Raw genomic sequence first — 15,280 nt, forward strand, 5'->3', positions numbered from 1 at the left:
TCCCTGCATACACTTATATTTCATTTCAGTCACTGATGGCAAGCAAAGACTTTCCATCTCTATCTGTGTCCCCCTTTCCAAGCTAACCCAGGGTATACACGTGCATATACTTATGGGAAGAGTAGCTCCTCAGGCATGTAATGCCGGCCCGGCTCTCTCCCCGCGCCCCCCTGCCCCCTGCCCCTGACACCTGCGCCATGCATCCCGGCGTGCCCGCTGATAGAACAGTCCATCATGGCAGCGTGGTGAGCCGGCGTTGGGCCGATGTCAGGACGCCGTAAGGTAATAGCACTCATTGCTGGAGCCATTCTTCTGTCCCTAATGCATAGAAGTCAATGCGCTCGTTTCATTATATATGTGCTGCAAATCACACCAGCCCCTGAATAGAAGTAATTCATAGTTAATGGGAATCAATTCTCCCCCAAAAGAATCTCAAATTTGGAGGTGAAGTCTCTCGGGATAATTTTCGGAGTCTTCACTACATTAGGGCATTTCATCATTTTATGTAGCACTCAGTCTGTTCTTGGGCTTTTAGTGAAAAAGCATCTTTTAGACACATACATTCTATAAGACAGGACATCTTTTTTTAATATAATGGGTACATTATACTAATCATGCTTTTTATAACTATCGCTTACCTAATAGCTCATCTTCTGGTCTACACAGATACATATTCTTTTTTTTTTTTTTTTCATGATTAACAAATTTTATTTTATTTTATTTTTTTTTTTTTAATTTTATTATGTTATGTTAGTCACCATACAATACATCATTGGTTTTTGATGTGGTGATCCACGATCCATTGTTTTCGTATAACACCCAGTGCTCCATGCAGTACGTGCCCTCCTTAATACCCATCACCGGGCTAACCAATCCCCCCTCCCCCCTCCCCTCTAAAACCCTGTTTGTTTCTCAGGTCCATAGTCTCTCACGGTTCATCTCTCCCTCCAATTCCCACCCCTCCATTTTTCCCTTCCTTCTCCTAATGTCCTCCATGTTATTCCTTATGTTCCACAAATAAGTGAAACCATATGATAATTGACTTTCTCTGCTTGACTTATTTCACTTAGCATAATCTCCTCCAGTCCCATCCATGTTGATGTAAAAGTTGGGTATTCATCTTTTCTGATGGCTGAGTAATATTCCATTGTATATATGGACCACATCTTCTTTATCCATTCATCTGTTGAAGGGCATCTCGGCTCTTTCCACAGTTTGGCTATTGCGGACATTGCTGCTATGAACATTGGGGTGCATATGGCCCTTCTTTTCACTACATACACAGATACATATTCTTGTAAGGATTCGTGACTATATTATATTTCAAGCCAGGTAGACAAAATCCCAGTTTTGATGTTGGTCATGAGTAAATGCCTACGATTCTGTGATTTGAGTAAATAATGTAGCTATAAGCATCCATAGAGTTTTTAATGACTGCATTTGTAGGTTTGGTCACTGGCCTACATGGAACATGGAATAAGTAATTCACAGGCCTTAGTACTCAGGAGCAGAGCCAGACAGGAATCCTCATTTCCAGGACGCCATCCATCAGCCCTTCTCAGTTTGTGAGTGAGCATTCATAGACGGTCGAACAGGGCTTTACAGCTTTGAGGATCAGAAAAGTTCTGGATATTCTGAGCCCCGAACATCCCACACCGTTGTAATGTGACCCAAATGGACATGTTTTAGTCATATCTAACACGGAAGAGGCTATAGGCAATTTTTTTTTATGATGCCTATGTGCACATTTTCACAACCGGTGTAGTGATTTTTGATCTGAGAACGAGGAGTCCCTAAGAAATTTCTTCATACAAATTCTCCCAAAGGCATATAGCATTCTTCTGATGAGGTGATGGGGGTCTGAGCCTTCTATAGTTGTCACCATCATCATCATCATCATCGTCTTCCCCATCACCATCTTCAAATACCTATTGAGAAGCTAGCCCAACACCAGGATCCTTCTTCCTACTCATAGGATAAATGTTTCCAAGCATATACAGGCGATTTGCACATTTGTAGCTCTCCTTGAGCATTCTCTAAAATAATAGTCTATTAAAACTAGATTCACTGGCCCCTGAGCAGTGTTCAAATGGCCTTTATTAAACCCTTAGTACCCAGAGGTATCTGAATACTTTCCAGCTTTGTGGAAGTGCTTTGAAAGAAAGCTACGGTGTGCGTCCATGAGACTGTTGGGCTGGGGCATTAGCGCTTTGATAACAATCTCTTATTTTGTTCTTGTGGCTTTTGGCAGAAACCGTATGTGTGCAAAATCCCAGGTTGCACGAAGCGCTACACAGACCCGAGTTCCCTCCGGAAGCACGTGAAGACAGTGCATGGCCCAGAGGCTCATGTCACCAAGAAGCAGCGTGGGGACATTCATCCTCGCCCCCCTCCACCCCGTGATTCCGGCAGCCATTCACAGTCCCGGTCGCCTGGCCGGCAGACTCAGGGAGCCCTTGGGGAGCAGAAGGACCTCAGCAATACTACCTCAAAGCGGGAAGAATGCCTCCAAGTGAAAGCAGTCAAGGCAGAGAAGCCCATGGTATGTCATTCACTTTCCTTCTGCTTGTCCCCAAGCCATCCTAGGTCATTTTAGAAAGTCAGCGAGGGCTTGAGGAGGGACTAGACTGCCTGGGTCCTCACTGCGTTGGGCTCTCTGATTGAAGGGGTCAGGAGCTCAGAGACCCAGATTCCTTACTTAAGGTTCATCGGCATAGAATAACTCAGAAAAGAGCGTCAGGGTTTGCTAACTGGTATTTAAAATCAGTCTGGAACCATACCACATCGTGGCAGGTAGAAAGAAAGGCACGACTGTCTACATTTTCAGTAGACCTGTAATGTAGAAAATCAGCCATTCCATCTTTCTGTAAATTAGTCTTTTGCTTTGTGCTTTGCCCTGGTGACCCTGAGATAAAAAAGCCACAGTCCCTATTGTTTAGGTGTGTACAGTCCCGTGGGATAGACAGACCACCAAAAAGCAAATACTCACAACTCAGTGTGATGGGTCTTTCCCACGAGTGTGTGTGAGAGCATTCGAGAGGGGAACAAACCGCCAGCGCACTTGAGGATGTGATGGGGGCGGTGGAGTGGGTGGCCCTCAAGTTTAGCACTCGGGGGGGGAAGGCGCAGGGCCTGGGGAGCAGGGCATTGCAACAGGAGCCGTGGGGCCCCAGGACCACGTGCAGGAGTAAAAAGGAGTGAGGAGGACAAAGAGGTTATATTTTACTGGTGATGGCGAATGACCTGGCACGGCTGATCTGTAGAAAAGCCAACCCCCTTTGCCAGGCTCGGGATGGGCTTGATAGACTGGAGGCCATTTGTGCAGTGGCCCGAACCAAGGAGGTGAAGAGCAGGGGCTGACAGAAGGCTGTCATCAGGAGAAATCACTCTGCTTTGGGGCCGTATCAGTCACCAGACTGCCATATGGATTATGCTACTGTTGCAGCTTCTTGCAAACTTCCCTTGGTGATTTTTTTTTTTTTGGTTAAGGACATGCCATACTAAAACGTCTAAAACTGTAAGAAAGGCAACAAGAAGAATGAAAAGAGTAGCTATTGGAAGAGCTCCGGTACATTTGTATTTGGCAGCATACGTAACGGAGTCAGCTCCGCGAATGTGTTGGGGTCTCGTCCGGCACTCTGTATATGGCGGAAACATACCAGATAGAAGTCCTGTGCTTGGATTTCCAGATGCACGGGAGTGGTCAGCCGGACATAGCTATACTCAGTTTCAGGAAGTTTCTTCTTAAAATTAGAAAAGTCCAGCAATTGGATGGACATCCTAGGAGTTCCTGGGTGATGTCACCACACAGCAGGACCTATGGATAGGAAATAATGCACATGTACAATTCCAGAGTTGCCTGAGTGGAATTTAATCATCGGTTGAATTTTAATGACTTACTGAGTTTGTTTTAAGAGTTTTAGATGGTGACGTTAAGTGTAGCCAAAAATAATACAGATAAGCTATCCAGATTTATCATGACTTCCCAGTGGGTAGCTATATTTTGCTTTTAAAAAGCACCTTAGTCAAAAGAAAGAAAGAAAAATAAATATAAAGCACTTTAATCAAAAAATTAAAAAAAAAATAAAAAGCACCTTAGTCAAAAGTTGATGTATGTGTTATGACTCATCACCATACTGTAAAATTAATCAGTTCATAAGTGGTGTTGTACATACTTTTTTGGGGGACCACATATCCATTTCCTAAAATAAAGTCTACCTGTACAACGTGCAGAACATTCAGCAGTTTATCCTCAAGTGTTTAATGAAACAAGGAAAATGAATTTGTAGTCTCCTAGATTATGTCATCAAAAGACAATGATTTATGTTCTTCGGACATCCTAAGGACCCAGAGCTTCTTGTACCTTGAATGTACATCCCTAGCTCAAGAAAACTTGTCATCTCCTCTCCAAACACCCATTATTTAAAAAGAAAATTGGTAGAAATAAGAACGTATAGTTATTTGGCCCAGTGACATCTGAGAGGCCCCAAGATGTGAACTATTTTATAAAGTAATGAAATCACAGAAACATAGGCTGGGAGGGATCATAGAGATTGAGACGAGGCTCCATATTTTATAGGTAAGGCTAATAAATTAATCAAATTTCCCACAGGGGATTATTTTGTCTGTGTATGTCCATACACATGTAGGTATGAATAGATCGCTTTGTAGACATTTACTAATGCATATAAGATTTACATGTCTAATATTCTTTCTTTAAAAACGTGTCTTTGATCATCGTGCTATGAATTAAATTCTTTCTTCTTTTTTCTTATTAATTCCACATCTCTTCTGTGTAATGCTCCTAAATGTCTTGTTCTCACTTCCTAAGGACAGTGGGTAATAAGGTGAGGGAATTTTGGCTTCTCTGCTCTTTTTGTTTTGTGTTCGTTTTAACATTTAACTTCTATGCGTTTGATTTTTCTTTAGTTCTTGTGCTTTGTGATATCTTTGGTAGAGAACATTACTCAGCTACATTTCAAACATAGAAGCAATGTGTTTTGACCATTCAGCATGTGGAAATGTGGAGTTAGATGGTGAAATTCATTGTTCTATTTGTCTAGGTTTTCATAACAAATCATAGCCGGCCAACCAAGCAGATGTTCTCAAAGACTATTTCATTATCAAATTGACACATGTAAATTCACTCTGGGGCCAGACCGGTACCACCCTCTTTGAGGACGATCTGGATCCATTTGTTGTTCGCAGTTTAATCTGTATGGAAATGTCTGACTCCTCTGAGCAGCTCTCTGGTCGTAAATGCCTTTGTGCCCCATTCCGTGCCCTGTGGAGGTGAGTCTGCCGTGCGTGTGCACGCACACACACGGGCACACACAGATTCACCGGCACACTCTGAGCTGACAGTCCAAGAGTCAAAGACCTCCGAAGCCCCGCATGCTCCAGGTACCTTGGGAAGGAGCAGGTGGCCTGGCCCTCCAGGATTCTGCTGAAGCAAAACGTGAGCAAGGCTTCCTGAACTCACCATCAGATTTGTGTATCTCATCTGGCTCTGCTTGGTTGCCCAGGACAAACTCGGTGTATCACATGGCACTCACTTAGAAAGTGTTCATCTGCTTGGCTGTATGTAGTGTGATTGCGGAACGAGTGTGAGGGGTTCTACTGAGAAGCCCTGTGCCGAGAAGCCCTTCCCAACAGCGCTGTGCACCCCATCTGGGACAACAGTGGGAGTCCGTACCTGAGTGCCTGTGGTTCTCTCTCCCTGGAGAACGGGCTCTTGGGGCTGCTCTCAGGTTCCAGTTGTTACAGTAACGCTGGAGAGGGCCCTGTGGGGCTGGGAGTCTAGGCTAGTCTTAGCATCGACTTTGTGACTTTGTTATTTTGGGCAGTCACTGAACTTCTCTGAACGTCGCTTTCCTTATCCACACAAAAGGGGTCATACTGTTTGTCAGCCAATTGAATTCACCAATGCAATTTTAGAGCGGTTCTAGGTTGTGCAGACTGGTCATTGAGGGCCATTTTACCTGGTGTTCCCCTCCACTCCGCCAGACCTGAGGATCACCAGCTCTCCACTCCGCGTCTCCCGGAGTCCCGGGGCGGGTGGTTCTTTTCCCTGACGGAGCTCCAGTGCCCTGGGTCAAGTTTCTATCTAGTTGCAGAACTGGCTGATACAGTCCACAGTTGGGGTGAGGGAAACATTACCCTGTTCTCCCAGAGAAACGCCAGGGCACTTTAGGGGAAACGGTAAGATTATTCCCCAGATTCGGATGGCTGTAACCTGCAGCCTTTCTTCCCCTCTGGGTACGGCGGAAGCCAAGGGAATCAAGTTTTGCCTCTTACAGCTGCCTCTGTGAACAGCCTGGTTGGGGTTCTGCAGAGCAGGCAGGTGTAGACAGAAGGGGGGAGGTTGCACAGAGCTTGGGGAACCAGCCCTGAGCAGCTCAGAGAGGGTCTCACGGGAGAGGAGGTCGTGTGTGCCTCGAGTGCCCATCTCCCACGGACGCTGTAGCCAAGCAGGGCGAACCTGCGGACCAAAGCCCCCTGGGGTCAGGTGAGCCGCGAATGCCCGCGGAGCCAATCAGGAACCGTTTCCCAGGTCGTTTTATATTTCGTGTGCTCTCTGAGCCTGACACTTAATTCCCGCCACAATCCCGAAAACTGATTAAGTTGTCCCCATTTGGTAGATAAGGAAACAGGTCTAGAGTGACTGAGTATTTTGCCCAAAGAATCAAGTCAAGTCGTGCAAGTGGGATTGGAGCCGAGGAAGCCTGTTTGGCAGAGTTGGCATCTGGGGCAGGGTTCCGTGGCTGATGCCGTGCCGGTCACCGCCCACCCCCTTCAGCATGCCCCGCTGCCATTGCCCCTCCCCCCCCCGCACATCTGCCTGGCATCCCCTCAGCCGCTGTCGTTGAGAGAGGCCACCTCCATTCCCCGGCACACGGTTCTCCTCACGCCACCCCCGGAGCCCCCTGCAGGTCGAGCGTCTGCACGAGCTCCCCTGCCTTTCTCCTTCCCGGTGACGTCTCTTGCCTTTGCCCTTGACCCCAGCAGACATCTCAGCCAAGCCCTGGTGGTCAGTCTTCATGCAGCAACCAACAGTCCCCCATCAGCAACTATTCCAGCAGTGGGCTCGAGCTTCCTCTGACCGACGGAGGTGGTGTGGGGGACCTCGGCGCCATCGACGAAACCCCAGTCATGGACTCGACCATTTCCACGGCCACCACCGCCCTGGCCTTGCAAGCCAGGAGGAACCCGGCAGGGACCAAATGGATGGAGCACGTAAAACTAGAAAGGCTCAAACAAGTGAATGGAATGCTTCCACGACTGAACCCCGTCCTACCCCCCAAAGCCCCTGCAGTGTCTCCTCTCATGGGAAACGGTGAGTCCCGTGCCCCACCTCACGTCGGCCCCGGGCTCTCTGTTCGGTCCGCACACCCGAGCCGCTCGGTGTGTGCTGGTGTGTCCCCCCAACCCGGTCCTGAAATTCTACCGTCACCGCACACATCGGTGTTGCCTTTCTGGGAGAGTCCGTATTTTAAACGCAGGTGGTGAGGGGATACTCCGGACACAGAAGGTAGTGCCCAGTATGCTCACTCTGTGTGTGACTCAGGTTCTCACGGTGAGGTCATAACTGTTGGGCCGGGCTGAGGAACTCCCCCCAGCAGAGACATCTGGGGTTAGCACTGCCATCCGGTTTCCCGTCTGCACCTGGGAGCTCAGCAGCCACCTTGACTGATGTGTTCCCAGGTCAAGGAAGGCCAGGCAGCCTTGCACGTCGGCAGCCCCACGTCAGGTTTTGCTTCTGAGATGACACTCGCTGCCTGGAGCGTATTCCTAAGGGTGAAGCTCCCCACCGCCCAACCCAGGCATGCTCCACCTTCACAGATGTCAGAGGAAGCCCTGAGTAGATAGGACACTCCCCGAATGCCTTTGGCCTTGGACTTGCCTGGACCCGGAGCACTGTGCCCTGCACCTGTGAAGGAGCTTAAGTGATCCAGGCTGCGTTTACTGTTCTGTTTAAGCCGGGGTCTGCAGACTTTCCCGCGGACTCGTAAATAAAGATTCTTGGCAACGCAGCCGCACCCACTCCTTCACGGTTTCCTGGACTTCGGGGCCGCGCGGCAGAGGTGGGGGGCTGTGGCAGACACTGCCGGGCCCAGGGAACCCGAAACTGGTTTCACCCGTCCTGCACCCTGACCTGTTTCCAGTCCTCCCGAAATGACTGTGCGTCTCCCACCCTTTTCTCTGCAGGCATGCAGCCCAGTACCAGCTGCAGCTTGGGCGGGCCCGTGACTCTTCTCCCCAGCAGAAGCGACCTTTCCGGCGTGGACATCACCATGTTGAACATGCTCAACCGGAGGGACAGCAACACCAGCACCATCAGCTCGGCCTACCTGAGCAGCCGCCGCTCCTCGGGCATCTCCCCCTGCTTCTCCAGCCGGAGGTCCAGCGAGGCGTCCCAGGCCGAGGGCCGGCCCCAGAACGTGAGCGTGGCCGACTCCTACGACCCCATCTCCACCGACGCCTCGCGCAGGTCCAGCGAGGCCAGCCAGGGAGACGGGCTGCCCAGCCTGCTCAGCCTCACGCCGGCACAGCAGTACCGCCTGAAAGCCAAGTACGCGGCGGCCACGGGCGGCCCGCCCCCCACCCCGCTGCCCAACATGGAGAGGATGAGCCTGAAGACCAGAATGGCCCTGCTCGGGGACAGCAGGGAGCCCGCGGGGGCCCTGCCCCCTGTGCACCCTCCGCGGAGGTGTAGCGACGGGGGCGCCCACGGTCACGGCCGCCGCCCTCTGCTGCCCGCCGACGGGCTGGGCAACGGCGTGAGGAGGGCCAGCGACCCGGTGAGGACGGTGTCCGAGAGCCTCTCCCTGCCGCGGGTGCAGCGCTTCAGCAGCCTGCAGAGCTTCAGCCCTCCAGCGCTGCCTCCCTCCATGGAAAAGCGCAACTTAGTGCTTCAGAACTACACGCGGCCCGAGGGCGGCCAGCCCCGCCACTTCCCGGCGTCTCCCTGTCCTCCGAGCATTACCGAGAACGTCACCCTGGAGTCCCTGACCATGGACGCCGAGCTGAACCTGAACGAGGAGGATTTCTTGCCCGACGACGTGGTGCAGTATTTAAATGCCCAGACCCAAGCAGGGTATGAGCAGCCCTTCCAAAGTGCCGTCTCCGATGACGGCAAAGTGCCCCATGGGCCCGGCCTGGGGAGTGGGCACGGAGACTTTGACCCCCCCGGGCTGCCAGACGGCCACGCCGGCCACGCCAGCCAGCAGTACCGACCGCTCGAGCAGCCTTGCCCGGAAGCCAGCAAATCCGACCTGCCCATTCAGTGGAACGAGGTCAGCTCCGGCAGCGCCGACCTGTGCTCTTCCAAGCTGAAGTGTGGCCACCGGGCCGCGGCGCAGCAGGCCCGAGCCTTCGGCTTCTACAACAACATGGGCGTCCACCCGCAGCATCCCTTGAGGAGCGGGGCCGGCCCCACCGGGGGGTACCCGGCCCTCGCCGAGCCCGGCAGCTCCTACGGCAGCCCAGAGCACTTGGTGAGCCACAGCAGCGGAGGCGGTGGGCCTGGCACCAGTGGGAACGCCTTCCACGAACAGCCCTACAAGGCCCAGCCGTATGGAAACTGCCTCAACAGGCAGCCGGGGGGCCCCGGCCTGCTCGACGGGGCCTGTGGTGCCGGGATTCAAGCGGCAAAGCTGAAAAGCGCCACGGTGCCGGCGAACGGGAGCCAGCCAGATTTTGGCCTGTCGGTGGCGCCCAACGAGTCAGCGGGCGGTGCCGTGAATGGCGTGGCGCCCCAAGACCTGGTGGGCCAGGGGTACCTGGCCCCTCAGCTGCTCAGTGACCACCAAGGGGCAGGCCGCGCCGGCCAGCAGATGCTAGGGCAGGTTAGCGCTACCTCACACATCAACATCTATCAAGGGCCGGAGAGCGGCCTGCCGGGGCACCCCTGTCTCGGCGGCCAGCCGTCCAGCTTGGCAGCTTCCAGGGGCTACCAGGCATGTGCCAGCTACGGGGGCATCAGGCGCCAGGCCATGCTGAGGGGCAGCCTCACTGTGCAGCAGGGACAGCTCAGTGACACCAGTCAGACCTGCAGGGTGAATGGCGTCAAGATGGAGACGCACGGGCAGCCCCATCCGCTCTGTTCGAACGCGCAGAGTTACTCTGGTCAGTTCTATGACCAAACCGTTGGCTTCAGTCAGCAGCAAGACATGAAAACTGGTTCATTCTCCATTTCAGAAGCCAACTGCCTGCTACCGGGGGCCAGCGCCGAGAACTCTGAATTACTCTCCCCAGGTGCTAACCAGGTGACGAGCACGGTTGACAGCCTCGACAGCCATGACCTGGAAGGGGTGCAGATTGACTTTGACGCTATCATAGACGACGGGGACCACGCCAGCCTGATGTCAGGAGCCCTGAGCCCCAGTATCATTCAGAACCTTTCCCACAGCTCCTCCCGCCTCACAACGCCACGCGCGTCCCTCCCACTGCCCGCGCTGTCGGTGAGCACCACCAACATGGCCATCGGGGACATGAGCTCCTTGCTGACCTCCCTCGCGGAAGAAAGCAAATTCCTTGCAGTGATGCAGTAGGTGTTAGGAGAAAGGCTGCCAACCAGCGTGAAACTTTAGCAGTTTAAAAGATTAAATGGACTCAGTTTCTTGCTGGTTTGTTGTTTTGTTGTTGTTGTTGTTTTTGTTTTTGTTTTTTTTTTTAGTCCTGTATGTATTTTAGCAATCTCATCTCACCTAACTGGGATGTGTTTCAAGTATATTCCTTTTATGGAAAAGGACTCTGAACAACCCTAAAGTATTCTAGGGAGAAACTGTCTTCCATTTCAGTTTTGAATCAGTATTGTTACACTCGAATCATCCTCTTTGTTTCCTTTTTTTTTTTTAACTGTAAGCCCGCCCTTCCCCCTTTTTTAGTAAACCAGTGTAAATGTGTGATGTGCATGTTCTTCTTTTCGAAGAGGGGTCAAACGAGAGGATTTGACGTGTTTCTCTGTTACTCAAAGGAAATCGGAGTTGGTGTGCTTTGGACCAAGGGGTTACGCTTCCAGCTTTTTAAATTTTCCTTTACATGTGCTCTATGTTTCTTTTTGTTTTTTGTTTTCTTGGGTGTTTTTTTGGTTGTTGGTTTTTTTGTTTGTTTGTTTGTTTTTGTTTTTTGTAATTCCCACATTGGGCACAAGAATCAGATTATGGATAGTGAGTTGAAGAATCCTTTGTGGGTGGGCTCTAGCAGACATGACCAATTTTTGACGCGCCCCTCCGCCCCCATTCAGGTCAGGGCATGCTTTCGATGGTTGCACACAAGCGGGAATTTGGGGCTCTGGCAGATGAATGAGTTTGCTCACGGTTGGGATTTAGAATTCCTCCCGTCCGTCTGTGTGCTCAGGGCAGGTCCGTCTATGTGCTCACGTCTCAGTTATCCACGTTGCTTCTCCTCCCTCTGTCTCTACGACCGCTCCATGTTGCTCGGCGCTCCAGGGAGAGAGGGGAAGGGCGGTGGGTCTGCGACTTCCATCTGTTCTGGCAAGAAGTTAGGTAGATTGTAGAGTGAAACTACTGGATAGAAATAGTTTGGGGAACATTTGTGGGTTTGCTATATTTGTTGGTTATAATTCCACCTCTTCACCTGTTATCATAGATAACCGAGAATTGATTATATATAGTTCTAAGTATTTAGGTATTTAATAAACGACCCTGCAACCGGCTCTTTCATTAACATACGTTAATTCCACTATAGTGAAGGAGTATTTCTATTCTAAGTACCCTATTTTAAGGGATTTATAAAACTTAGTTGTAAAGGAAAAAGCTCACATACAATGACATTTGGAATAAATCACCTTGACCGTTGTTAGTATTTGAAAGCACTAGGGAGGATGGTTAGTAGATGTGTGGATGCCTTTCTTACACCCTAGCTATTAAATGATGCATCCATTTAAGTTAAATGTTCTAGGCAGTGAGTCCTTCATGCGGACTTAATTTGTACTTTCGTTTTGGATTAAAACATTTAAAGACTAAAAAAGTGCAGCTACTTGCCATGTGCAGCTAATACACATAAAAGACATACTATGTGTGTACAGAGTACATGGATTATCCAGCATTTTACATTTAAAAATATGTAAACTATTAAAAATAAAGTACTAACACCTCAGACTACCTGCTCTTTTTTGTCCCATTGACCCTGGAAGTTGGATTTATCCAAAGTGACTCATGAGTCAGTTGTGTGGCTTTTTCCCCTTTATTCCTGCCATTTAAATTAGTATTCGACAAAGTCAAGTAAAATAAAACATGAGATGATAGGAAAAAATGTTAGCACCAGCCCATTTTTCTCACATTCGTGATCTCTCATTTGGACCAAGAATCTCAGCGTGGAGGTAAATTTGCCCTTTGGGACTTTACGGCTAAGAAAGTTGGGTTTGCTTTCGACCGAATGTTCCTGAAACCGTTGGGAGGGGTGCTGAGACTTCTCCCACCGCTCCCCACCCCCATCCGGCACCGGCTTTTAAGTCAAAGGACGCATCTGCTTTGGAACAGAGCCCCAAAGCAAAAGACAGCTACTGGCGTGAGCTCAGTGGAGTGGCATCTACCACTTCGCAACAGAAAAGAGCCAGGCTCTTTCTGTGTTCCTCAAACAGGTCATGACCCAGTCACAAAATCAGTGGTCCGTTCCCTGAATCTCCTTTTTCCACAAACAGCAGAATCTCTGCACCCTGATCTGATCTTATGAGCTCTCATGGTTTGGCCTGGCCCTGCTCTTGGTTTCCAAGCTTGGGACCTGGGCATTCTGCAGCCTGCTGAGTGAGGACAGTGGTCCCCAGGACCACCCTGCCCTCCTCCTCCATCAGAGTCCCTCCCCAGTAAAACTCCCAGATGTGACCTGCACTTCACAATTACCCTAAGTTCCTACTTTGCCTGCCCTCCGTGGAAGGACGGACGGCAGCTGGGGGAGGACTGTTGTCATCCTGTGCCTCTGCTTTGTCCTGTGGTTTCAGGTGTTTCTCTGCATGGCTCCCTTTCTTCACCTTTTCATACTTGGTTTCCTTCCTTCCGCCCTTAGATTTGCAGAGATAGTCCTACTTCAGTGCAGTCTTTGGCTTCTCTCTGTGGAAATCTCAGAAAGATGGGGAAGCGGGGGGAGGGAGAAGGAAAGTGTACTTTTCCAGGAGTGCCACGATGTGACCCGACAGTCAGTGGAAGGGAGGTCTGTTGGGGCCACTTGGAAGCCTTCCGTCTGTAGACTTGGCATCTCCTCGGGCAGGACCCACCCCCAGCCTCCAGCCTCCAGCCTCCTCCCCACTTCTCCGACCCTCGCGTTTGAGGGTGACGACAGCAGCTCACTAGAGTCCCATCCTACTTCTCAATGCAGGCTCGTACATGCTACTCCTATTGAACGTCTGTGCGAACCGTGTGTTTATTTGTTAAACCGTTTTGTTTTATTTCCTAAAGAGCTAATGAGACTGCACCTGCTGCTCATACGTTGGCTCGTCCTCTTGAGCCGCAGAGTTGTGATTCTTGCGATGTATGTGCCTTATTTTACGTTGATCTTGTCGATGCGAGGGACCAGTTGGTGTTGCCCGATCGCAGCTCGAGGCCGCACGCTCCCAGGCCAGCCGAGAGCACACGATCGGAGCGGAGTCTGAGCTGTCTTGGAACCTGGTTTCCCGTGTTGTTTTGAACTGATGGAGGATGTTCTCTTCTGACCAGTTACTGTTGTGTATCCCGCAAACGTGTAAAATAAAAGACAAGTTCATTTTTTTTTCACCTTTTTTAGATTTTTAAAAAATAAAATGTGTAATCCTTTTTTAAAAGAAACACATGTAAATACATTTAAGTATTGTAGGCATAGTGTTCGGATGTGGCCGGCCCTGGGCCTTCTCAGATCAGCCTGCAGCCGTGCGATGCCCCCGCGCCCACCTCATGCCCAGGGCCACAGTCCCGCCACACGTGGACTCTACTTTTGCTTTCAGAACCACCTAGTCCTTTTGTAACAAAAAGAAAGAACAATGTTTCTTACAATGTCAATAAAAAACACTTTGTACTGAAATTGTTACGGGGTTGTTTATTTGATCCCTAGCTAAACGGAAAGATGCTTCCTTGGGAAAAACCCAGAGCCTGCATTGGGACCAGACCCTCCCCCTGCCCCCCACATACAAGCTGAGTGCACTTCCGCCCCGAGACTCAGATTCCTCATCCCCAAGGCTGAGAATAAGATGCTGGTGCACCCTGCCGGTGGTGACATGGGGGTGTATACCTGGGAGGCACGCCAGTTGTAACTGTCATTGTTTTTCTTAATTTTATCACTTTGCCAAACTGGGGAAGGAGTGTGAATATGGCTCAGTGTCTAACCACTGAACTTGTTTCTCTTCTATAAATTATCCTCTTTTCAAAGGATACGGGGTATAATACATGTTACCAAAATGTTTGACGTGGTGGAAACCTACTTTTCTGTGGCTTTTAAGAACTAACTTCAGGGGTGCCTGGGTGGCTCAGTTGTTAAGTGTCTGCCTTCGGCTCAGGTCATGGTCCCAGGGTCCTGGGATCGAGCCCCGCATCGGGCTCCCTGCTCAGTGGGAAGCCTGCTTCTCCCTCTCCCACTCCCCCTGCTTGTGCTCCCTCTCTTGCTGTGTCTCTCTCTGTCAAATAAATAAATAAAATCTTTAAAAAAAAAAAAAAAAAAGAACTGACTTCAGACAGAAATGTAAGGTATTTCTCTGATTTGTCTTTTCTTATATATATTTTTTCAATATTATACTCTAGATCACCATAAAAGCCTCTAAAGTGTCCCCTTCTTCTTTCTCAGCAGCCGCAGCTTCCCCCTGGTTGTAAGGACCCCAGGCCTCCCGGGATGGTGAGTGTGGCCCTAGAGCATAGGCTTGTAGCTACACCAGCAAGCCCCCAGGGGACTCCCATCCTGTGGGTGACGAATGTGTCCTCCCCTACGGGGATTCTGCAATCATAGGGATGCTTCATGCTCTCCTAATCCACAAGGGAGGACTTGCCCTCCTAAATCCCAAATTCTTTGCTTTCATAACTAGAGCCCTCACATAAGGCATCCAAATGAATTCAGAAAAAAAAAAGGAGGGAAAAAATGAATTTATACTCTACCTTGGTTATAAATTTTCAGCGTAAAAGATATATTCCACGTAGTAAGTCAGAGTAAAACAGGAAAAATGAGGCTCATGGAAAAGACAGGAGGGAAATGGAATGCCCCAGGAATGGGGCACATCCCTTAGATGCAGTTAACTGCGAGCAGGCAGACAGGTGCGGCTCGCAGCTTGGGGTTTAAAACACACCTCCCGAGAAGGAGA

The 15,280-nt window shown here is 50.1% G+C and overlaps 1 protein-coding gene across 3 annotated transcripts in view; it reads left to right on the forward strand.

The window, feature by feature from the left end:
* Window positions 1-14,016, forward strand: part of GLI3 (GLI family zinc finger 3) — a 286,929-nt gene extending 272,913 nt beyond the window's left edge. For 2 of the 3 annotated variants that reach the window (XM_078059968.1, XM_078059969.1), the window contains exons 13-15: window positions 2,252-2,542; window positions 7,009-7,336; window positions 8,209-14,016. In XM_078059968.1, coding sequence (XP_077916094.1) covers window positions 2,252-2,542; window positions 7,009-7,336; window positions 8,209-10,553 — 2,964 coding nt within the window. In that variant the 3' untranslated portion in view covers window positions 10,554-14,016. Of the gene's footprint in view, window positions 1-2,251; window positions 2,543-7,005; window positions 7,337-8,208 lie in introns of all 3 variants that reach the window. The other variant, XM_078059967.1, reaches the window with a different exon arrangement.
* Window positions 14,017-15,280: the final 1,264 nt, after the last annotated feature.

The sequence above is a fragment of the Halichoerus grypus genome, chromosome 12 (genome assembly GCF_964656455.1).
Source record: "Halichoerus grypus chromosome 12, mHalGry1.hap1.1, whole genome shotgun sequence".
NCBI classification, from domain to species: Eukaryota; Metazoa; Chordata; class Mammalia; order Carnivora; family Phocidae; genus Halichoerus; species Halichoerus grypus.